Raw genomic sequence first — 24,957 nt, 5'->3', positions numbered from 1 at the left:
CACCGAGGCTTCTTTTTTTAAACAACAGAAATTTATTTTCTCGCAGTTCTGGAGGCTGGAAGTCCCAGATCAATGTGTCGGCTGGTTTGGTTTCTCCTGAGGCCTCTTGTCCTCAGCTTGCCTGATGGCCAAGAAGGCTTTTTAAAACAAACAAGCAAACAAAGGAACATCATTAAGGGCAGATCTGAGCTGGATCTCAAAAGACAAGAGGATAAGAATTGCCTGAGTCCATGGTCCCTGGGGTGGAGGTGGGCAGAGAATAGAAGAAGGGAGACATTTTAGAAAGTAGTGACTGAAAAGGGCATATAGGAACCCAAACAAGATTTCTTTGGCCAGCATGGGTGGTACATAAGAGTAAGGGGCAATAATGAATGAATCTGGCTGGTGTTTGTGGTGGGTAATAGCTGCTCAATACAGGTTTCAAAAGGCAAGAAAATAGAACCAGGAAGGAATGAGAATGACTCAGGCTTTATAGCATACACTGCACACCGAGCACTGTCTTATTGATGTTAATTTAATCCTCTCAGCAGCCCTAGGAGGCAGCTGCTATTACCGTTCCTACTTTACAGCTGGAGAAACTGAGGCATGGAAAGGATGAGTAACTTCCAAAAATCTCAGCCGGTAAATAGCAGAGCCCCAGTTTATGCCCCGTCCGGTCGCCAAGCCCATGCTCTCACCCATGGCACTGGGACAGGGGTTAGTCCAGGTGGTTCCTGGGTGATGCAGTTCTCACCAGGCAGCAGGAATGGGTCTGGAACCCAGGTGGTCAAGCAAGGTTTGAAAGGAATAAAAAAACCCTACCCTAGTTTTCAGAAACGTCAGGAATTTGTTGGAAGGGTCACATAGATGCTCAGATTGTAGAGGAAAGCAAGGGAAGCAGAGTCGAGTGGATAGCTCAGGTCCATTAGCCCAGGAATCGGGACAGGGAGAGTAAGGTGAACCTTGGAGCCGGGGCTTTGAGCAGGAGAGGACAGGTGAGGCCTGGGCTGGGGGGAGGGTGATGGGCAGACAAGGCTGCCACGGAGTGCGGGCGGGCTAAGGTGGGTCCCAGGTAGGTTCCAGGTGAGCTGAAGAAGAATCTGGACTCTGATGGTGAAGCCAGCAAGAGGCGGGGGTAACTAGAAGGAAGGTTGGGGGGAGAAGGAGGCTGGAATTGGAGATGAGGCTGGGCCTGTGTCGGGGAACTTGGGTGTGGAGGGATGGCTCCATGAGACAGGCCACGTGGTGGAAAGGCCGTGGGCCTGGACCCTGGCTCCTCCATTCACGGCTGTGATCTAGGCCCCTTGCTCAGCCCTCCAGCCTGGGGGCCCACGTCTCTGGAACCTGTCTCGCGGGTTATTGGAACAGTTAAACGAGATGCTCTACACGTGAGGCCTAGTCCAGCAGAGGGAGATGCCCTAACGGTGATGAGGTCAGCTGGAGAGGAAGAAGTTGGAGCCAAACCAACGCGAGGACACCATCGATGGCAGTAACGGGATGAGGGTCTGCTCGGGACAGGGGCTCTGGGAGAGAGAACCGTGGCGCCGTTACAGTTCGCCGGTGCCACTCTGATAAGAGAGTAATGAAACGTGATTTTTTGCCATGTTGGGATTTTTTTCTCCAGTGGGTCATCCAGTACATAACAGTCTCTATCTAAATGGACAGAAATTGAGCATCAGGGCTGAACAGCTGATTTTCACATTTGGTGGCGGTGCGTGGTTAGATGTTGTCCAGTATCGTGTTAGGTTGAAGAATGAGATAAAAGCAAATTTTTATTCTAAGGGCGGGACTTTGTTCTTATTTGTGAATTTAGCTCTAAAAATAACTTCAGCATCCAGACACTTAAAGGGTTTGTGGTGCCTCTTGTGAGCTGGGCACACCTCCATCCGCAAACTTCCCAATTTCATTCCCTCACCGCTGAGAAAAGCGCGAACAACAGATGACTCTGAGGGCATACAGACTGAAGGCAACGCGCCAGCGTGAAGCCTCGTGCTGTGCAAACCTGGGCAGAGTATCAGGAACTGCCCTCCCCATCGCCACCCTAATAAATAATGTAAATAGAGCTTTTTCACTGATTTCCAATGAATGTTTTAACTGCCTAAACCAGCGCTGTCCAATAGAAATATACTCTGAGCTGCAAATGCAAGCCACACGTGTCATTTAAAATTTTCTGGTAGCCACTTTATAGTAGTAAAAAGAAACGGGTGAGATTAATTTTAATAAGATATTGTATTTCAGCCAGTTCTTCACAGTATTATCGTTTGAACATGTAATCAATATTTAGAGAGCATTGAGATGTTTTACATTCTTGCCTTCTTACTAAATCTTTCCAATCAAGTGTGTACTTTACACATCTCAGTGAGAAAAGCCACATTGTTAGTGCTTAAGAGTCACAGTGGCAGAGGCCACCGTGCTGTACAGCAGAGGTGCAAATTCCCCAACTGCAAGGCTGCCTTTCCAGAAAAAGGCTGGTAATTACTCTGAGCTTGGTGACACCCACATCACCCTGGTTCCCATTTGACTGATGCCTGTGGATAAGAATGCAGGTCTGTGGTTCATTTCCCACCTCATCTAGTTTGCATTGCCAGAGGGAAAGAGTTTACGAACCATCCATCACCTTGAGAGCCCCAGATGGGCTATTTAGTGACAAGAGCAGCCCATCCAGAGGGCTGACATCCAGCCGTTACTAACTTCAGAGAAAAACAAAACTAATAACTTCGGGGCCAAAATGGAACGCAAGTTTGTGAGAAGGAATTTCAAATATAAGAAAGGCAACAGCCCATCCATAAAGAAAGATGGTTTTCAAACTAAAGCAATGAAAGACTCCGAATTGTGTCTTTGGTTTTATTTCTTCTGCCTGAGATCCTCATTTCAGGTCCTTCCGATTCCATTTTTCCACTTGACAGCGCACAGGGTGGTTCTAAGGGCGTCAATGCTAAAATAATAATTATTGGGTTGACATTTTGCAAAAATCACCAAGTGAACTCTGGGGGTATAAAACAATATAACAGAGTTCAAAGAATGTGGAATGGGGATTTCTCTTCCCTGCTGGAGGCTCCTTTTTCTTTCCTGGCCAAACGCACAGAGAGGCGGGAGCTTGCTACAGGAGAGAACATCTGGAAATGTGACCTGCAGGGAGGGCGGCCCAGCTCCCAGCCTCCAGAGGCTGGATTTCCCCTCCGGCTCTCCGAGAGAAAGGAGAGTGAGCACTTCTGAGTCTAATCGTACTTCAGAATTAGTACAGCTCAAAACCTAGAGTGTGATGATTGAGAGGTTCTCGGGCTTCCCACGAAGCTCTCCCGAGATCGAAGCAGTGAACAACTGCTTTTCCAGGATGATAAATGGTTGTTGGTTTTCTTTCATCAGTATTTTAATAACTATTTGCACGTTTTGGCAATTATGGACACAGAGAGTCTGATGACGATTACAGAAGCAGATTGCAGAGGTGATTCACGGGACGCAGTTGGCCGTCAAAAGCAACACGTGGGTTTCAGCCCCGGCACCTGGCTGTCCGGCCACCTCCTGAAGCAGGTGTGCAGTGGCTGTTGGTGTAGAGCAGCTGATGCGGCGAGGTTGGCTGCCTTGCCCTTGGAGGCTCTCTTCGCCAAGACAGCTTCGCTCCCCAGCAAGAGCACTGAAAGCCCCACTCAGCCACTTAGCTCTTTCTGTGGCTGCGACTGGCCGCTGAATTCCGAGCTGCTTTGGCAGCCGTTCCTGCCTGTGCTGGGGGGAGGAATCTGACAGATCCCCTTTCCTTGGTCTGTCGGAGAGAGCTGGACCCCCTGCATCAGAGAGGGCACCTTCTTGGAAGAAAAGTGCTGTTGGTGTTTCCTGGACACTTCTCATTTTTCAGTTAAAGTCATATTCAAACCACTTATTTCACTCTTTTGTGTTCCCTCATGTCAAGGTCCAGGTTGTCATGAATACTATTTGGTAGCATACTGGCTATAAAAGTTTTGCCTGGGAAAGAGTCTGGAAGAAAAGTTTTTAAAGGCCTGGAATTCGTAGGAGGAGCACAGGGAGGTGTCTTTCCACATTGTAAAAAGTTTTAGAGTTGAGTGTGCGAACCAAAATAGTAAGATGTTGGGGGGCTTCCCTGGTGGTGCAGTGCTTGAGACTCTGCCTGCCAATGCAGGGGACACGGGTTCGAGTCCTGGTCTGGGAGGATACCACATGCCGTAGAGCAACTAGGCCCATGAGCCACAACTACTGAGCCTGCGCGTCTGGAGCCTGTGCTCCGCAACAAGAGAGGCCACGATAGTGAGTGGCTCGCACACCGAGATGAAGAATGGCCCCCGCTTGCCACAACTAGAGAAAGCCCTCGCACAGAAACGAAGACCCAACATAGCCAAAAATAAATAAATAAATAAATAAATTCAAAATAGTAAGAGGATGGAAGAAACCCAATCTGAAAGGCAATTGAACTAGGACCCACTTCACGGAGTTTCAGTGAGCAAAATTTAAACCTTACTTGAAAAATAAATATGAAGATGCTCATTGTAGTGTTATTTATACCAGTGTAAAGAATTAGGAGCACCTTAAATGTACAATAGTAGCAAAATGGATAAATGAATTATTGTAATGCTTCTATGATGACTTTTATGAAGTCATTAAAACATTGATTTCAAAAATATATAATGACTTATGAAAATGATCTTGATACAATGTCAAATTAAAATATGCAAAATATAAAATTGTATGTCCCCTGTAATGTTAATATGTACGTACGCATAGCAAAATGACTGGAAAGATATGTAAACATATCTGCAGTTCTGCAGTTGGGTTGACCACAAATTTTTAATTAAGTTTTCATTTTTTTCTTCATGTATTTCTGATATTCCAAATTCTCTATGATGAGCATATATTACTTTTATAATCAGAAAAAAAAATAAATGTCATCACATAAACTCTAGTCGGTGTTCTTGCAACATTTACTAAGACTAGTTGAACAAACATTTACTAAGACTAGTTGCCTGACCTTGGCAAATCACGGATCTTCTGTTGGGGCTTCATTTCCTCATCCGGGAACGAGACCCAGTGGCCTTGCCTGACTCACAGAAGCATTATGAGGAAAGGATGCATTGACCTGAGAGCCTGTGAGAACAGCCAGCTGCGTATACAAGCATAACATGAAGCTTTGTGTTGGATACTGCGTCTAATTGCAGATCCGCTAGAACATACGAAGTAAGAAACTGAACAAGGCTATAATGACAGGTTTAGAATCAAAACCCATGAGAAACGAAAGCTGAAAAATGGCCGGCACTTGAATGCGCACAGCAGGAAGACATTCGGGTGGGCCAGGTCCTCGGGGCCTTGGGTGTGTTAGCCGCGTGCCGTGAGGATGGTCCCTTATAGGAAATGGCTTCGGAGTCCGTTCTGTCTTGCAGCTGCTCCTGAGCTCCTGAATTGATGTTTGCTCTGCTTCTCACAACAACATGCCTGTGCGTACGAGAAGCATGGCACAGATGGAAGGGGGGTGGGCGGGGGAGGCATGCCCTGGATGGATTGGGGGCGGGGGGGGGGCGGGCGGCAAGGAGAGAAAGTCCTGAAGGCTTTACTACCTGAGTTTTCATCGGTACCTGCCGAGCCGGGACTTGGCTGGGCTAAGGGTTTAGATTAGAATCCCCATAGAGGTTTTACAATTTTACATGCTATTTCTTTATTCTCTGTCTTCCTTTTTGATAATAAAATGTATTTGTACACACGTGAACACCTTCCCCTGGACATTCGGACTCACCAGTTGGGTTCCCCACAAGGCAGATGAAGGTCTTAAAGTCTCAAATGTGAGACCCACTATCCTACACTAGGAAAACCATAGGGGACACAGATGACCAAGCAGCTACCCTCGGTTTATAATCTAAGGGACATAAACCATACATATGCACCTGGCACAGTGTAGGTGCTCTTACACACAGCTCTCGAACTGTTGAGTTGGACATAAAAGCATAAATGTAAATGCATAATGTAAATGCTTCATGTATAGAGGTTCTTGGAATTTCTCTTAGCGCCTGAGGGTTTTGTGGGTTAAGTGAGAAAAACCTGGGTGCTTATAATTTACCAAACAAAACAGTCTCAGTCCCTCAGCTCAGAGGACTTTTCGCTGGGAAGGGATAGAAGGTTCAGTCTGAAGGGGTCCAAAAGAGGTGCGTGGGCCCTCAGATGACGCACCTGCAGACTGAATCGCGCGGCGGGGCACACCAAAGGGCCTGCGGATCCACCACTGATGCTGAGACCTGAGGTCTGGGCAGCGAGGGAAGGAAGCGGGGTCCAGGCTCCCCTCGCCCTGAGAGCTGTGAGAAGGGCCAGCACAGCTCCCAGGCCCGACCCCTAACTGCCCGGCCGGCAGCTCTTCCAGGGAGAGGCCCGCCTTCGCCCACACTGCACTGGCTCCCGCTTTTCTGTTAGGGGCCTGGGGGGCGGGGGTCCAGCAGCAGCTGCTGCTAAGGCTCTCCGTGCAGTGTCTCTAGAGAGACGTGGGCTGGGGGCTCCCCTGAGAGGGTCCGTGGAAGCTGTTCTGCTCACACACAGCAGGAGAGGAGTCTTTGAGCTGCTGTCTGCCCCCGCGAGGTCTGCTGAGCCCCTGGGTCAGTCACCTAAGCTGCTCGTTGAAATGCAGATTGACAGGGCTCATCCTGAACCCAAGGATCAGAGCATCTAGGAGATTATGGCCTGGGAGTCTGCTTCTAGCACATTCCCCAGGTGAGCCTTTTCCACAGTAATACTTGAGATTCATTGCCTTTCATCAACACACATAGAGCATCTTACACGTGTGAGGCTCAGACAGCTCTGGGGATTTGATGCCCCCTCAGAGGATGGAGGTCATATCAGCTAGGAGGCCATCAAGTGAGAACCCCATCCGTTGTCTCCTGCCCGCTCCCACCTCCTCATACACACCACACTCCTCAAGTCAGGATAAGGGCTGAGCTCGCCTCAGGAGCTCCTCCATTCCTGGCAGGTGGCTGCCCAGGAGGTGAAAGAGAATGAGGCAGGCAGGCAGACGCCTGGACCACTCGGATATAAGGAAACATGGTCTCAGGACCCACTAGCTCTACAAAGACCACTGAGTGTCTCCCAGGTGTCAGAGTGCTGGGCTAGACCCTGGGATTGCTAGGAGGATAGCGCAGAGTCCTCGCCCCGGCTACCAGCCTGGAGTCTAGAGGGGAAGGCAGAGAGCTGACCCAGGCCTGGATGGAGGAACCCCTGCCCCCCAAGGAACAACGCGGCAGCATCTGGGAGTACTTCCTGGGAATACCCTCCCCTAGCTCAGCCTGGGCTGGGAAAGAACCAGCCTCATCCCTGACTCCAAACTGGAAGAGGAGCCAGGGCAGGTCTGGGTGACAGGAGATCACCCATGAGTGGCAGGTTCTTGCATTGCCCTGCTCTGACCATGTGGGTGGGCGTGTCCCCGCCCCCCAGCAGAATTTCTTCTGTGTAAAGGGAGAGCATGTGCTCTTGCCTTATGTCCAGTTCCTGGTTCTTGAGAGACGCTTATAAGACAGACACCCAGTAAGGAATTGCCCAGGCCAGGCAGCTCCATCTATTAACACTGTACATGTCCAGAACGAATTTGGCAATTCATTTCTTTCCATTGGATGCAAAAACAGATGGGAGTGTGGGTTGGACCTGCCTTCCGCCAGCAGGGGCAGCCTGGCCGGCCTGTCCAGAACTGAGTGCTGAGGAAGAACAGAGGCTCAGCCCGATGCTGTGGCCCAGATGCCAGGGAGGGGCATGGGCAGCAGATGGGGGGATTGTCTACCACCGGTCACCCACTCTGTTTCAAAAACAAGCAGCTGAGGGCCTCTGAAAGCCCAACTTCTGGGCTAGTCCAGTTTGTGGGGCTGTGCCGCAATACTGGGACTTTTCTAGAAGCCTGAATGAAAGTGAAACACAAGGTACTCTGGTTGGCTAAGGGGCTTCAGGCGTCCAGTTACCCCTGAGGGGCCCTTCTGAGCAGCTCTGTCCAGCGGAGAAGTCGTTAGTGTGCAGGTCAGCTCAAGGCCACTGAACAGAAAAGCCCGCTGTGCTTCTCTCTGAGACTATCAGGGCCCTTGCAGGGATGAAACTGGGCTGGAACCTCGAAGAATTTCTCAGTCATATTTTTTTCTAATTGACAAAAGAATTGAGAAACTGCTACCCCGCTGACCAGATAATTTAAAAAATAAAAATCAAACATCACATTCTTGACAGTTAAAACTGTTCTTTTGCGGTGGTCTCAGCTGGCCTCAGCTGACTGTCGGCTAGTGGGGGCTGGGCTTCCCTTGGATAATCAGAGGCAAAAGGCATAGAGTCAGACTCTAACTCACTCTTCATGCCAACCAAGCTTGGGCCCTGAGCGAGTCACTTGATTTGCTAGAAGGGAGAAAAAAAACATAGCCACATTCAGAGGTATTGATATGTCTGTGGCTGGAGAGAGAACTGTAGGCCTTTAAGAATTGTCTTTTATATTATGCGTATGTATTTTTCAAAATATATACAAGCTGGTGACCATTACGTGCTAATCTTTAAAACTGGATGCTCAATTTCCTTCTCATCCAATCCAATCCAACAGACGTTTAGTGAGCTGTTGACTTTCGCTGCAAGTCACCTTGTAAGCACTGGAGAGAACACACAGAAAAATGACAGTGTTTGTTTTCGTTTTGTCAAAATCTAGACTATGCTACCATTGATCACAAGGTGCTTGCTCATAGCTAATTTGCCTGAATTCTGTTCCACTCTTACACGTTTTTATTTCACGGTATTTACAGTCCTTTATTAAAGTACCATTGAGCACCAGTAAGGGCAAAATCATTACTGCCAATCTTAGGGGCAAAATCACTACTGCCAATCTTAGGGGCAATCTTCTTGCCTGACTTGCCGTGGGCTTGGCCTTTTTTCAGACCTGGCTCTGGAGAGCTCGTAGGTATGGGCCTTTGAGGGCTGCTCTGGGCTCATCGAGGCCAAGCAGAAGCGAGATGCTGGCGCTCTGTGGGCAAGCTCTTGGTGCTGCTCCTACTGGTAAAGGGATCACGTCATGTCCTCAAGGATGCAACCCAGAGAAAGAGTAGTTGAATAGTTTTATTTTAATTGCTGTAAGTGGAAAGGTGTTGCATTGAGGTTATTGGTTTCATGGTGGGCTAGATTCAGGTTAACAAGCATTTATTAAGTGCTTACCTACAGTGTGCCTTCAACCCATTTACCATCCGCTTCTGGGACTAAAGCAGAAATACAGAAAATGAGTTCATGGAGAACACAGGCAAGTTATTCAGTGTTATTCAAACGCGGTCACACACATGTCAGCACAAAGCAAAGTGGAATCAGAAAGTTGGGGAACAACTTTGAGCCCTACACCTCAAAACAGTTAGGAACCTCACTGGTCATCTCTCCAGCCCCGTTATACAGATCTGGGTAACCTAGGGAAGTTAAGCCGCTTGGGGATGGCAGGGCGTGGACAATATAACTTGGTCTCCTGACTCCCAGGAAAAAGCACTTTTCCCCTTGCTTCCTCATGGCGCAAATCTGGACAATTATTATGGCAGATGAAAGAATGCAATGCCCAGTAGCATGAAAAGCACTTTTCCTAGAGATAACTGTTACACTGAGATAATCTGTGCTAACTGAGCTAATTTTGTGACTTGGCCCCATATAGCAGTCTGCTGCCAGAGACCAGGGGGAGAATTAAAATTCTAAGAGCTGCAGTGGCCCCTGATGAGTCAAATAACCTCATTCTCATAGAGTTTCAGGAATGAAAAAAATCTGAAAAATGTCTTACAACCCGTCTTTAGGAGAGGTAGAAAGGACATCCTTTAAAAATTATTGATGAAACCTATGAATTCATAACTTTTTCAAAGCAGCAACATCCATAATTCCATCAACATCTCAGTTTATGAAAGGGAGCCAAAGCCATCTCAACCCCTTTACAAATGTTTTATGCCTCTTTCCCAACTCTGTTTTAAAAGTAACATTTTTGTTCTTTACAAAGTGATATATGTTGATTGCAGAAACTTTGAAAAGCATAAAAAAAATAGTTTTTTTTTTTTTTTTTTGGTGGCTACGTTGGGTCTTCGTTGCTGTGCGCGGGCTTTCTCTAGTTGTGGCGAGCAGGGGCTACTCTTCGTTATGGTGCGCGAGCTTCTCATGGCGGTGGCTTCCCTTGTTGCGGAGCACAGGCTCTAGGCGCGCGGGCTTCAGTAGTTGTGGCTCGTGGGCTCAGTAGTTGTGGCTCGTGGGCTCTACAGCGCAGGCTCAGTAGTTGTGGCACACGGGCTTAGTTGCTCTGCGGCATGTGGGATCTTCCTGGACCAGGGCTCGAATTTTGACATACAGGTTTAAAAATATTACCTATTCAGAACTATCCATCTTTTCTTTATGTATGCTGCCTTGTCATATATTTAGAAAAGGCTTCCCCAACCCCCAAATCTTAAGTTTATGTATATTTTTCTAGTTCTGTACCTTTTTATTTTTTACATTTAAATCTTTGGTATAAGATTTGAGGTATGGCTCCAACTTTAGATTTTTTCCCCCTAAAAGATTAACTGTTTACCCTAATTCCATTTATTGGATAATCCAAGCTTCCCCTACTGATTTGAAATTCCATGTTTATCAAATACAGAACCAGAGAATTTGCATTTATTCGGGATTGTTCTATTTTGTTTCGATGGTTCATTTGTCCCCCACCCAGGACAATTATTTCCCCTCATTATTTTACTTTTGCAAATATTGTCACCTGTGTATTCTTCCAGATGAAGCTTAGAATCATTTTTTTCCACGTTGTCAAAATTTCCCCAAATCATACTGGGACTTTGATTAGCACTGTAATAGATACATAAAGTCATGTAGGAAGAACTGATGTATTTAAAATACAGGATCTTCCGCTCTAGGATAGAGAATGTCTCTCCATGTTTTTCAAAATCCCCTTAAATTCTCTATATTGTTTTATAGTTGTCTTCATATGAGACCTACCTACCTTTTTTTGGGTTAATTCCTAGAATTTTGTGATTATTTTTTCCGTTGTAAATGGGATTTTACCCCCTTATAGTTTCCAAATGGTTACTGCCAATATATATTTTAAAACTTCTGAAATTTATAGACAGATAGATAGATTTATAATAGCCAACTTACTCAAGATTCTCATTCATTTTAACCAGTCTATGTTGACTAAAGAGAGAAGAGTATAGGATCATGATAGATGGGCATTTTTTTTTCATTATAGTGTAGTTATAAATAGTATCCACTTGTTCTACACTGGCATCCTTAATTTTCTTTTCCTCAGTGCTAAAGATAAAATCTTATAACAGCTGATACAGAATGAGCTATAAGCCAGTCCTTGCATTCAGGTCCCGGCTACTGCCCTCGTATTAATGCCACTCAGATTTCAATAAAAGCCCATCAGATTTTCCTGGTGATAATGGTGAAGCACCGCCCTGCCCTCGCATGATTTCTAGTGCCCAGTTTTTACCTTTGTTCTCATCTCCTTGTCTTACAACGTTGCAAACACTGACAACCCAAATTGATCTCTATCCTTGTACAATATTTAGTAGCTTCGGACACTGCAGGAACTGTGCCCCGTGGAGCAGAAACACACACAAATGTTTCTCGCTCTGGCCTTCAGTAGAAGAATGGATTTTCATTTATGCAGCACAGCAGTTTTTTGTGTGCGTGTTCAGAGAACTCGGACCAAATTTGAGGGAAATTAAAACTTTGCAAGGACAGAGCCACCTTTATTTTGTTTATGTTTAAGGACAAGGCTTTGGCATTCATGTGGAAAAAAAACATTGTGGCAAAAAATAAGGTAGTCATTAATTTTCATTTTTCTTTAAGCATGTTTCAGATTAACTCAGTTAAACTAAAAAGGTCATAGCTGCTAAGCACTCTCTTTTTCTTCTGCCTTTAATTGCATTAATGAATAATATATATATGCAGATAGATAGATGATAGATAGACAGACAGATAGATAGATTTTGCCCTATAGGATCTGGACAGGCCTCCCAAAAAGAAATTTTGATAATTATCAATATCATAGCATTTGACAGTTCAAGGTGTTTCCATGAACTACAATGCCCTTGAACTACAGGTAAATTATCATAGTTTAAATGTGGAGAAACTGAGGCCTATTTTCTCCACTGGATCAAAAAAAATCACTCTCTTCGTCAGTGCCATTCGATGTTCCTTTTTTCTGGAATGTAGGCTTGCAGAATTATTTATTTTTGTTTGTTTTGCCTGCACCACGTGGCACGTGGGATCTTAATTTCCTGACCAGGGATCAAACCTGCGCCCCCTGCGTTGGAAGCGTGGAGTCTTAACCACTGGACCGCCAGGGAAGCCCCCAGAATTATTCTGAAGAATATTGGATTTATAGTCATGGAATTATTTTTGCAACAGTATGAAGGTTGATGTTTACCACTCCGTAGTCACAGTTAAAATTCATCCTCGTAGCCATCTCCTTAACTGTAGGAGAACACACAAAGGAGGATGAAATCTCCCCTTTAATGAAATTTAATTTAATTGTCCTTTCTTACCTGAACTTGGCTTCCACTCCAGACCATAGCTATTGTCTGTCATGGTATTTTTCTATCTGTGCCACCTGGAACCACAGCACAAATAGGTTGAGAATCACTGCCCTAGGTGATCTTGATCATCAGCCAAGTTTAAGATCTATTATTAAAAATGATTTGTTTTGGGCTTCCCTAGTGGCGCAGTGGTTGAGAGTCCGCCTGCTGATGCAAGGGACACGGGTTCGTGCCCCGGTCCTGGAAGATCCCACATGCCGCAGAGCAGCTGGGCCCGTGAGCCATGGCCGCTGAGCCTGCACGTCCGGAGCCTGTGCTCCGCAACGGGAAAGGCCACAACAGTGAGAGGGCTGCGTACCGCAAAAAAAAGATTTGTTTGTACACTTAAATTATTAAAAATCCGTACTCTGGGTTTATCAGCCCTCCCTAGAGTATAAGCCACAAAAGGACAGAGGACTGATCTTATTCACCACCGTATCCATAGCACCTGGGAGACTGTTTAGCATATAGTAGGTACCTAATACATATTCAAATGAGTGAATGAAGGAAACCAGCACTGAGCTGCACCTGAAGCTCACTCTTTGAGGCTCCCTTTTCCATTTTCTATTAAGGAGACAGAAAAAGGTTGCTTTGCCCAATTCTCTACACATACTTTGGTTGTGTTTTTCTCAATTCCTTGTTAGAGTCCTAAGTAGTCAGGTTCTCGTGAGGCTAAGAAGTGCCTATTAGAGTTCTCATCTGACAAATGCTTTTTCCTGACAAAGTTCTCTCCAAAAGGAGATGCATCCCACAAGCCCTTTGATGACCAAGTCTAGAATAAGCCCCAGTCCTCTGTGGTTTCTAAGTGAAATTACCTTCTGCAACTCGAAACCACACGCGGGGGGCAAGGCCAAGCCCGAGCCACTTTGTGAAACGTGGGTTTGCCCTTTACACTCATCATGTCCCCCTTCTGTGCCTGTCAGAGCCCCCGCTGTAAGCATTCCCACCCCTTCTAACTTCTTCATATGCTGGTGAAGGGCTTGGGGGCACGTCTGTGGGTCAGGACGCCATCAGCACCATTCACCTCTTCTTGTCACTTCCTCTCAGGGCTAGAAAGCATCGTGCCAGCCCATCCAGTTCCTCTCCCTGAGGACTTCACAGGCAGCCGCGGTCCCCATGGCCGTCCTTGCTTGCCCTGCTGTGCTCATGAAGGTGGGACCACCAGAGCGGGTTTGAGCCTTGGTGGAAAAAAGCTGGTACCCAACACCGCCACCACCACCCACGCCTCCAGCAGGGGCAGGCAGGCCAGTCTGTTTACATGGAAGATGCCGGGTCCCCTTGCAGACCCCCATCGCCAGGAATTTGTAGCAGGTTCCCCCATCCCTGCATGAGGATCCCTCTCTACCTCTCTGCATCCTTAGGTGATTCTACCCGTTTGAGGGCAGATCTGTGGTCTCTCACGGTCGCCGGCCCCATGCTCTTGCCGTCTCTACACAGGTGGTCCAAGCATCCTGGGCATGATGGGTGGATCCCTCTCACCAGCCACCAGTCCTGGCTTTGTTTCCAGTGCTCTCGGTTCAGCCCAAAGGGAACGGTTCCTTCCTGTTCCACCCCGGCATCCACTCTGTCACAGCGTCACCCCCTTGGTCCTGATGTCCCCACCAGCTCCCACCTCTTACATCAACATTTTCCCTGCTGGCGTGCCACACAACGCTCCTTGTCCCACAGGATGGGCGTATCCTTGGATGGCGGGAGAGCTAAGCACACTAGGGAAACCCTGGGTTTCCTTTCCAGCACCTTCGCTGTGCTGGTGCTCAGTCAGTGTCCTGGAGGGAATCCAGTATTCGGGTTTTCCCAGGTGTGTTTGACACACACTAAGGGACTCAGCCACACCGTCCCCTCCTTCCACCTCTCAGGCACTCCTTGCTTTTAAACGTAGGAGTGAGCACCTCAAGGCTCAGCCCTTGGCCTTCTCGCCTTGCAGCACCTTCTGACGTTACCTTCTCTCCCCATGTCATTGCCGGACCTGTATCTCCAGCCTTGGCCCTTCCTCTGAGGTCCCGTTCTGTATGCGCAGCTGCCTGTGTGATGTTTCCTCCCACTCAATACCAGCAGGTGACCTCCTCCTGTCCCCAGTGCACCTTCCCCGAAACAGGCAGTGCTCCCTGCCTGGGGTGATGCCGCCACCGTGCTCCCTTGCCACCAGCCGGAGCCCAAGGCTCATCCTGCTTACCCACCTGCCTCTCATTTACCACTTCTGTCAATAATTGATGTTACCATTTTAATGTTTCTGGAACGTATCTACTTCTCTCCATCATCACAGCCACCGCCATGTTTCAGGCTGACATCAGCTCTAGCTTGTATTCCAAACCTCTCCTAACGTGCCCTAAATCCATCTTGCTTCCCCTTCCTTCCCCCAATCCATCTTTGAGATTGCAGTCAATGTGCTATTTTTTAATTCCTACACAGCATGGAACTCTTCTTGGCTTCTATGTTAGGGTTCTCTGTCTGGAGAAAAAGAACCAACAGGAGCTATAGGTAACAGAAATTATAGAAAGAAATTTATTTTATTTTAAGATCCTTATTTTTGGGCTTCCCTGGTGGCGCAGTGGTTGAGAGTCCGCCTGCCAATGCAGGGGACACGGGTTCGTGCCCCGGTCCGGGAAGATCCCACATGCCACGGAGCAGCTGGGCCCGTGAGCCATGGCCGCTGAGCCTGCGCGTCTGGAGCCTGTGCTCCGTGACGGGAGAGGCCACAGCAGTGAGAGGCCCGCGTAACGCAAAAAAAAAAAAAAAAAAAAAAAGATCCTTATTTTTAAGGAGCTGGCTCATGCACTGGTGGGGCTGGCAAGTTTGAAATTTGTTGGGTAAGCTGGAAAGTCAGGCAAGAGTTGATGTCACAGTCTTGAGTCCCAGTTACTCAGGGCAGCAGGCTGGACACCCAGGCGGGGTTTCTTAGATTGCAGTCTGGAGGAGAATTTCTTCTACTTCGGGGAACCTCAATCTTTGTTTTAAGGCGTGCAACAGATTGGCCGAGGCCCTCCTATGTTAAGGAGGGAATCTGCTTTACTCAAAGTCTGCTGATTTCAGTGCTAATCTCACCTAAACATACCTTCGAAGCGACAGCTAGACTGGTGTTTGACTAACGTCTGGGCACAGAGCATAGCCAAGTTGACATGAAACTAATGATCAAGCTTCCTTTTGCACTTAGACTGAAGGCCAACATCCCAAACCTGACTCCAGGGCTCTGAGCGCTCTAGCCCCTGCCCTCCTCCTCCCTGCCTGTCTCCCGTTCACTCTGTATCCTGGCCACACTGGCCTCCCATCGGTCCTGGATATGCCAGCTGCCTGCTGTCCCGAGAGCAGTACAGAAGTTGCTCCCTCTGCCCGAGATGCCCTGCTTCCCACTCCCGGCGTGCGTGCGCACTCACACACACACAAGCAGGAGCTCCCACGCACGTTGCCTAGGGGAGCCCTCCTCAGTCATCCTTCAGGTTCAGAAGAGGCAGCCTCCCCTGCTCTCTGACTCGCAGCAACACTGCGTAATGATGCACGTAGCTGTGCGATTATTTCCCTCGTGTCTGTCTCCGCCACTAGACTGTAAATCGTTGAAGGCAGGGGCCAGGTCTCCTCGAAGGTCTGTGTTGCCCACCAGGGTGCCTCCAACTCTCATAGGTGTTGAGAGAGTGAACGAACGATTTGGAATAGTACCTGGGCCTTGAATGCGGTCTGTCATCCAGTCCTCGTAGGACTCGTCCCAGCAACGTACGGCCTGCCCTCGCCTGGGGCTCCCCCCGCGTCAGCTTCCCTTGCTGTGGCCTTGCAGACGCTCTCTGCTCCACCTTGGGATCAGCTCCCCTAAGCAGAGGAGACCCCCTGTCTACCCACCTCGTGGCTCAGGTTTGAAACTCTGCCTGCCTGAGCCTCACCTGAGGCGTCAGCTTCAGTCCTTGAAGGTAAGCACTGAAGACACAGTGACTGGGCAAAGCTTTTAACTGGAGGGGACTGTCCCCCCCTGCATGAGCCCTCATCTGCATTTTTGTATGTAAGCATTTGTGGAGGCAAAGCTACTGCCGCCCAATATATTCGTGAGACAATACTCACATTTTTACTGTCTTGAGTGGAAATCACCAGCATCTGCAGACCAGAATTTGCTGTACCTTTTGCGGCAAACACTTAAAATAATAGAAGTTGACTTGTCTGACATTTAGTCATCGTTAGTATTTTCCTATAAACTTGGAAGTTTACAAACTGTAAGCTAAGAGATTGTCTTAAATGGCTCTAAAAATAACCATCTTCCTTTGCGATAGATCAACCGTTCCAAGGTTGGGTAGTTTGTGTCCCAGATGCCTCAGAGCCTCAATGAAATGAACCTTATGAAAATTTCAGATTCGTTGGATCCAACAGCTGTCCTCCAGCACATGCAGTCCCTATAGTCATGAAGGCTTGGGTATAAAGCAAATCACAATTTCCCTGTGACTTATATCCTAATGCAGAGATGCTTTGTCTTCCTTCCGGCTAAATGCCTATTAGTAGAGTTTCCTCCCGTTCTGGCAGGTGTGCTGTCAGCTGGTGAATGGTCTGTGAAACACCAGTGCACCAGGGAATGACACTGTTCTGCATCCTTCTGATAAAGGAAAAGAATCTTAATCTACATCTTTTGTAAATTGGGATTTTTTTTTCCCTTTGCATTTGAAAAGAGCAGAGTTCCATTACTTTATATGGTGAATTTCAGCAGTTGTTAAAATTCATCAATTTTGTCCCTGAATTTGGGGCAGGATTAAATCAGGGGCGGACAAATGGGTCTCTCAGAATGTTAGCACTCTGTGATTCCTCCCAGGAAAAGGTGACTTGTGTGTTGGAGAGTGGCTCTGAAATGTGCATACATTAACGAACAACTTACCTGAGACTCTGACAAGCCCAGGATTTCTCTTTGAGTGAAAAACTTAGTGAGCGGGCAGTTTTGTGTCCCTGAACTTGCACGGAACAGCTGCCCTTCCCCTCTCCCCAGCTCTCCTAATTCTTTGCCCGTAGGCTGACTGTGAGGTTAATACTAGACGGAGATTCTGTGACTGTTTCCGCCCCTGTGCTAACAACTCCCAGCAATTTGGAGGGGGCGAGGTGGAGAGACTTTATGAAGAAGAAGGTCACTTCAACCTTTTAAGTTTTCTTTCAAAACGTTAGTGTATAAAAATGTCCTTGAAAAATACTGACTCATGTAAGCTTGCAGAACTGTTAAGAGGTTTTCCTCCCTCAATTCTAGTGTTCTTTATCCATTAGCTGTTGCAGACTCTGATTATTCTTTTTCAGGAGCTGTATTTGAAACGACAAAGGGCAGCCCTAAGAAGCAGAGACACCATTGTTGCCAACAACAAAAGCCAAAACTCAAACCACAGAGTAATTGAGGATTAGGATGGGAACACCACCTTCTGGGCCCCGGGACGCAGGCCACGGGTGCTTGTCACCCTCGGGGATGAGAAGCCTTTCACGACCGGCCATTGGTGCCAGTCTGAATGTCGAAGAGGCATTTCTTTTGTCCTCAGGTGTGGGTGTGAAGCCTTGGGTTTCAAGGCTCCATTGTTCCCATCTGCCCTGGATGCGGGCATTCCAGAAAGCCTTTGGTCTGGGGCGGCTGTTGAACGTATTTTATGAAAGAAGCGACAATTTGGGGGTACCTTGAGGTAGGCAGCTACCCATATTGCCTGGCCCTCCCCGGTGGCACTGACTAGCTTTGCGAGATGGGTCTTTGGACCAGCAAAGGCTGTAAAGAGGACACGTAAAGAGGAGCAACAGCTTCAGAAGGACCTTGTGAGAGGTGTTCCTGGGGAAGGGCGAGTCACCGGGCTGACCGGTGGGCATGGAGAAGCAGGGACAACGGTCCTGCGCTTCCCAGCATCATTCCTCCCTACCTGCCAGAACTGACCTTCCATTCAGCAAGCAGTTCCTGGGGACCTACTGTGTGTAGGCCCTCTGCAGGACAGGGGAAACATGAAAGCAGTAGGGCGTGGTCCCTGCCCTGGCGCTGCGGCGTCTGGGGAAAGACATGGCGCTAAATCCTCGTGGGCACCACGCCGGCAGAGGACCCAGGTTGTCCCTCGGGCCTGTGAACCCCACCAGCAGAGGACAAGTCTGTTTAGTTCCTGTTGCATCCGCAGCTGCCAGCACAGGGCTGGCACCTACGAGCCCAGCACAGATCTATTGACTAGATACATGCACGAGCTAGGTGCAGCGAGAGCCCAAGAGAGGAAGGAAGTGACACAGCTTTCAAGGCATTTCCACAGGAGAAGCTTGAACCGGACCTTCTAGGTTGAGTATCTGGAGGGCAGGGAGGGGAGCGGAGAAGAGGTGCCTGGAAGCGTGAACAGCGGTGCCTGCTCCGGGGCCGCAAGGAGGCCACTGCCTCAGGCTCGGGCTGGGTAAGATTGTACAGCCGGGCACATGGACGACCTGGGGCACCTCACCAGAGGCCAGGGTTTCTCCTTCGCCAGACTTGCACTTAGGAAGCAGGCTCTGAAGGCCAGGAGGAGAGCAGACCAGGGGTGTCAGGGCACCCAGGGTTCATCAAACAGCCCGGCAGGACCCCTTGCTGACCACTCCCCACGCGACATCTCTGTTCATTTCTGGGTCCTCCACTGCCTCCGGTGCAGTATTTTGCATAAAGTAAATAATGCATAAATATCGGTTGATTTTTTTTTTTTTTTTTTCCCTTAGTTCTGTGGTCCTTCAGTCCCTTCAGGGCCTAGGTGGGCCCTGATTCCAGGTCCTCTGATTCTTCCATTCTTTTACATAAAGAGCTCTCCAAATATTTCGTCAAAAAGTTTTTGGTTTGGGTTTAATTCTTAAGCTTCGGTGTACCATGTCTGTTGAATTCCAGCTTCAGCTCAAATTTTTATCAATGATTGCATCTTTCAAAAATGTACTTTAGAACTGTAAGATCACTAGAGTTGGTCTTCAGGAGTGCGGGTAAACACTTTAAAGTCATCGTTACTCAGAACCAGGCTTCTTTTAGGAGTTGCTCTAGTGGATAAGTTTGTCATTCCTGCTTCTTCAAATGTTTTTCTGGACAAATCATTTTTTAAACTTTTCTGGATAAAGTAACACAACTATTATTGATTGGGTTATTGTTCTTTTTAAACCTCTATCTGACTTTCTCGTTTTCCTACGCATGTTTTCGAGAGCTAAATAGATACAGTGGGTTTCACAGCTGACATAAGGCTAGCGAGGCACCAAGTCATAATTAATTTAGGCCTCCGCGGCATCCGGTTGGCACTGGAAGAGTTGTGACCTTATCTTTGATGTGTTCAAAGCCAGTTATTTTTACCCGGATGCTTCAGGAAGTGCGCAGCCACTTCGTCTCTTTGTTTTCTTATCACAGAATCAGTTGAGATGCTGCCCTCTTTCCAGTGTATGTGCTTTGGAAGCTGGTCCCTCTCCAGATGCCTGCTGAACTTAGCACTGTTTAATAGGGCAGCCACTTGGGGTGCCAGGCAGATGGGGGACATGCCAAGAGAGGGTGTCCTGCTTGGCAAGGCCACCCAGAGTCCTTGGGATGGCGCCACAGCGGTTTAATTACTCAGGTGGAATGACTGTCCTCAGTAGAGCAGAAGGGCTGCTCCTTACTCTCCGTGTCCCTGCTCCGTACTGCCTTCTCACCCTCAGGTGTTCCGGAACTCTGACCTCTCCTTCTACAACCTCCTTCTGGAACTTTAATTTTCCATGAAGAGTAAATGGCTTGGAACCACTCAAAATGTTTGCCCCACCAGTGGGGTTGGTATCTTCACACATATCAAAGCCTTAGGCTAAAGGGCTATGGGCAGATTTCAGGCCTCAGAGAGCCTCTTAAAGAACATTGGGGGGCTTCCCTGGTGGCGCAGTGATTGAGAGTCCGCCTGCCGATGCAGGGGATACGGGTTCGTGCCCTGGTCCGGGAAGATCCCACATGCCGCGGAGCGGCTGGGCCCGTGAGCCATGGCCGCTGAGCCTGCGCGTCCGGAGCCTGTGCTCCGCAACGGGAGAGGCCACAACGCTGAGAGGCCTGCATACCGCAAAAAAAAATTAAAAAAAAAAGAACATTGGGGTAAAGGGGGCACCTCCTGAAATCATGACTTGTGAGCTGTGAATTCTGTGAGTGAGAGCAGTCCTGGGGGGACAGAGGCTGCAGCTCTGCAGATTCCATTGGCTGTCCCTGATCACCAGGTTCTCCACGTGAAAATGCTTGGGAGGCTGGTTGTGATTTGTGAAGCGGCCCCTTCCTGTGTGCAAAGTTTCTCCAAGTTTCTGTGTTCTCTAAGTTTAGCTCTCTGTCATACATGTGAGTGTATCTGGGTACACAACAAAGAGGAACGTGAGAGTAAGAGGTGCATGTGACGTGTGGATGGGCAGCGTTTACAGGCATCCGGGAGCAGGGTTCTCAAACTTTAAGGTGCACGACACCCCCTGGAGTGGAGGGGGCTGGTGGTCTCAGTAAATGCAGATTCTGATTCGGGAGCTCTGGGGCGGGACTGAGAGAGAATGTGCTTCTCTGACAAGCTCTCAGATGCTGCATGGACCACAGTGACAAGGCCCTGATTCCCATACCTGGGGAGCTTTTAAAACGTCTGATGCCGGGCTGCACCCCACCAATGAAATCAGAATATCTGAGAGCGGGACAGTAGCATCAGTAGTTTTGAAAGCTCTCCACGTAATTCTCGCCCAGGTTGAGTTCGTGGCTGGGAGGGGGTGGGGGGAGCTGAGTGGAGGATGGGACTCATTCCTATCACTTTGGAAATTTACCGAAAGTATGTTGCAGCTGTCGCCATCTGATAGTGTATGAATTAAAACGAATTAAATGTTACCAGCTCTGTTTTAAAAGAACACCGTGAAGTTTCGCAAGAGTTCCTCCAGCCACCAGGCTCTGTTGCACCTGTTTATCAGCCTCAGAGTCCCAGCTGAAGCCCTCACAGATATTCTTGCTGTTCCCCATTTACCCGTGGCCTTCTGTTCCTGTGGCACAGCTTGTGACCTCAATTCTTTGTGGCTGTGAGGGGTCTAGATGAGAAGAAAATGTTTTATCTTCCTGTAGAGCAGGGGTCCTCAACCCTACAGGACATTAGAATCACCCTGGCCGATTCTGATGTATCGGGTCTGGGGCAGGGTCCCTGCACTAGGGGAGTTTGAAAAGCTCCCTGGGTGATTCTAATGTGAACTCAGGGATGAGAGCCAGGTTATAAGATAAAATTAAACTTGAACCAAAAAAAATATGTATTTGTATTTTCTTCAACATTAAGAAAAGACTGGTTCTAAAAAATAAAAGATGCTGTGTTCAGACAATAAAATATAGCAATTGTTTTTTTAAATATACATGTAATGATTTATTTAAATATATATTTAAATCTGTATACCCCCCCCAATATCTGGTATTTTTGAGGAGGCCAATGTGCAAAGTGGGGAGATTCTAGAGCCGGCGTCGGAGAAGCGAAATGTTCCTGATGTAAATATCACCCCCTGTATTAATTAGGACAGTGCTAGCTGGTGTAGGATCCCCGTGCATGTGGGCATAGTCATTCAGGGGGCCCCAGCGTATGTCTCCAAGGTGGCCTGCGGAAGGGGGGAAACAGTGGGTGGGGTTCAGGGGAGGCTCCCACCATCTGGGCGGGGCCACGTGTACTTGCACCCCATTGGGCAGAGCTCAGTCACGTGGCCACTGCGGCGTGTGTGGAATTGTCAGCGCAGCCCCAAGCCCTCGAGGAGCAGCCCCAAGCCCTCGAGGAGCACGAAGGTTGCGGGACGGCCAGCCTTCGGTGTCCTACCGCATTCGGGTGTCTAGGGGTCAGGTGCCTCCCAGCAAGGCGATGGCTGTGGGCCCTGCACTTGGAAATGCAGATTCCAGGCCTACTAGGTGCGGGAGCCTGCAGAGCTTAAGTGCTATGTTAAGCCCCTGTGCTCTTGTCTTCTTTTCTCCACAGATATCGCAAACGGCACCAGTTCAGGGGGGTACCGCCCACCTCCCAGAACCAAGGAAGTCATCATCAATGGCCAGACTGTGAAACTTAAATATTGTTTCACCTGCAAGATTTTCCGGCCCCCTCGTGCCTCTCATTGTAGCCTTTGCGATAACTGCGTAGGTGAGTAGAAACAGAAATTGCCTCTGTCCCACCTCTAATGTTTGTGCTAAAATGTCTGTAGCTGATGGAGTAGAGATTTCCTGTGAATAGACCTGTGCTAAAGAGAGTCAGCATGTGTCTCTCTTTAATCCTTCAGAACTAAACAGCTCGATAATAGTTAATATTTCAACCGTATTGCCTCCTGCCCCTGATCCCGTTCACCAAACCTAGCGTTGCCGAATCTTTTTTCTTTTTACATCCTGCAACACCACGAGGACAGCAGAATGTCCTAGGCCTTCTCCTCCTGGGTACAGAAGACCAGAGGGGGCGTTCTTTGTGCCCTGGAGCTGCCGGGTTGGCAGACACTTAAAATAAAACCACTTCACACCTAGATCCTCCATTGCCCGAGGAGCTGGCTGCATGCATAGCCAGACTCTCCCAGCTCCTCAGAGGAGCACTGTGCTTGGGTAGCCGGAGGCATCTGAAGCCCAAGGAGAGGAAAAGGGGAGCAGCCAAGAGACTTCTGGGCCTACAGTCAGGATCGTAACAGGCTAGGAAACAGGCAGAGGGAACACCGTCTAGCACAGAGGGCCTCAAATGTAAGACTTGGCCCTACTGTTAGGCTGCCACCACCCCAGCGCAGGATTTTTACTGCTGATGCGGGTGCCAGCCCCTTGTAATTACTTGGGCAGCACTTCCTGTCACTTCAGACTGAGCGCTACTACCCACACCCACAGACCATCTTCTCCCCTGGGATGGAGCTTCTCAGAGATGAGTTTGGCAAGGAGCTGGTGGAAGCCCCAAGTGACAGGAAGGGTAGTGAGAAGTGGACTGAGGCTTTGCCACACGGGGGAAAACCCCCGGTTCTTCAGTCCCATAGCCTGCCGCTAAAAGAAATAACCAGGGATTTTCCCGGGCGAATAGACATGGAAATCCTGTTAACCTCACACCTGAAAGGATAGAACGCCTCAGAACAAACCTTGTTTCCCTTAGTAACACATTATCAATTTGCCAACCCTTTTCGAGCCTATTAGAATTTGTAGTCTCAATTCTTCTTCAGAAAAAAAAAAAGGTTATATAATGTTTCCTGCTGTGCAAAGCCATTTTCCTTTTATTTGTCTGAAATTTACTTTATCCTCACTTTAATAATCTACAGTTTGGTAGAAAGCCCATGTTTTCCCTCTCAGGCCTTTTTTTCCGTTTTATTCACTTGGAAAAATTACTTTTGGGCTTTGCCTCCATAGCAAAACAGCATGGAATTTTGTTGTCTTTCCCAAGTAGTAAGAACCAGTTAAGAGCCTGGAATCTGGTACCCAGTGGCCTGGGCACGAATACTAGCTTCATGACTTAGACAAGCAACCTCAACTCTCTATGCCTTGGTTTTCTCATCTCTACAATGGTGTCAATAGGAGTGCCTACCTCATGGGATGGTTAACAGAGTAAATGACTTAACGCATGTAGAGCACTTAGACCGGTGCCTGGCTTTGGGCAAATGCTCTGTGATTGTTAGCTGCTCTTTTATTACTACTGCTCCCTTGACATTTTTGATTGGCTTTCTCTGGCCAGTTTCTTGATCTACTGTATCCCTCTACAGGTATGGCAACCAAAACTATACCTGGTCCTCTATGTGAGGACACACACCAGGGTTTCTACAAGGACACATGACAGCCTTTGTGTGATACCCTTCCTGATGACTTCAGCCCCAGTGGCCATCCCATGCCCTTCTCGAGCATACTTTTAAGCCAGAGCAGCACCGTGGCCTAAATGTCTTCAGGGGAATAATCTAGGGATTCAGAGGACCCTTTCTTGGGTTGTAATTTTGATATTATATGATGAAATATTATATGATGGAATATATATATATTTTTTCATTCACATAAAATCTTCTGCATGTCTTCTCCTGGAGATCTAATGACTTGTTCCAGTTGGCATTTATAGGAAGGGAGTTGTTTCCTACAAACCTGAAGGGTTTACGGGGCATCTCCTTCTCTTTATCATTTATAAAAATGTTTACTCATTACTAGACACCTGACTGTCAGTTGGTCTCAATCTTCTGTCTTCTGTCTCTAGGCTAGATTCCTAATCATGATAAAACGTTCCTCTCTATCTCATAGTGTTTTAAAATTCTCTTCGGATCATCCTGTAAAACACTTTCTGAAAGTTCGTCTAATTCCCTCATGTGTCCCCTCCATCACCCATAGGTAAACATAGGTTTACATGTTCCTTAAAGAACCCTGATGAATTAGATGTAAAATCATCTTACCAGAATTATATATGTAGTTAATGGTGTACTTCTCCTATAGTATAACTGTATAAGATAGTACCCTTTCTTATAGAAACTACCAGCTGAGAAAATAAGAGCCATCAGTCTATAATATCCAGGAACCCTTCTGATAGGTTCTGAGCAACCTTTCTGACAAATCCAAGTCACA

General features: G+C 47.8%; 1 protein-coding gene across 2 annotated transcripts in view; it reads left to right on the top strand.

The window, feature by feature from the left end:
• ZDHHC14 (zinc finger DHHC-type palmitoyltransferase 14) overlaps positions 1-24,957 on the top strand; it is a 276,340-nt gene that overhangs the window by 184,743 nt on the left and 66,640 nt on the right. For both annotated transcript variants that reach the window (XM_032651904.1, XM_032651903.1), the window contains exon 3: positions 22,388-22,546. In XM_032651904.1, coding sequence (XP_032507795.1) covers positions 22,388-22,546 — 159 coding nt within the window. The remainder of the gene's footprint in view (positions 1-22,387; positions 22,547-24,957) is intronic.

This window comes from Phocoena sinus, chromosome 12 (assembly GCF_008692025.1).
Source record: "Phocoena sinus isolate mPhoSin1 chromosome 12, mPhoSin1.pri, whole genome shotgun sequence".
NCBI lineage: Eukaryota > Metazoa > Chordata > Mammalia > Artiodactyla > Phocoenidae > Phocoena > Phocoena sinus.
Note: the sequence above shows the minus strand (reverse complement) of the source record. Positions and strands in the feature narration are given on the sequence as shown.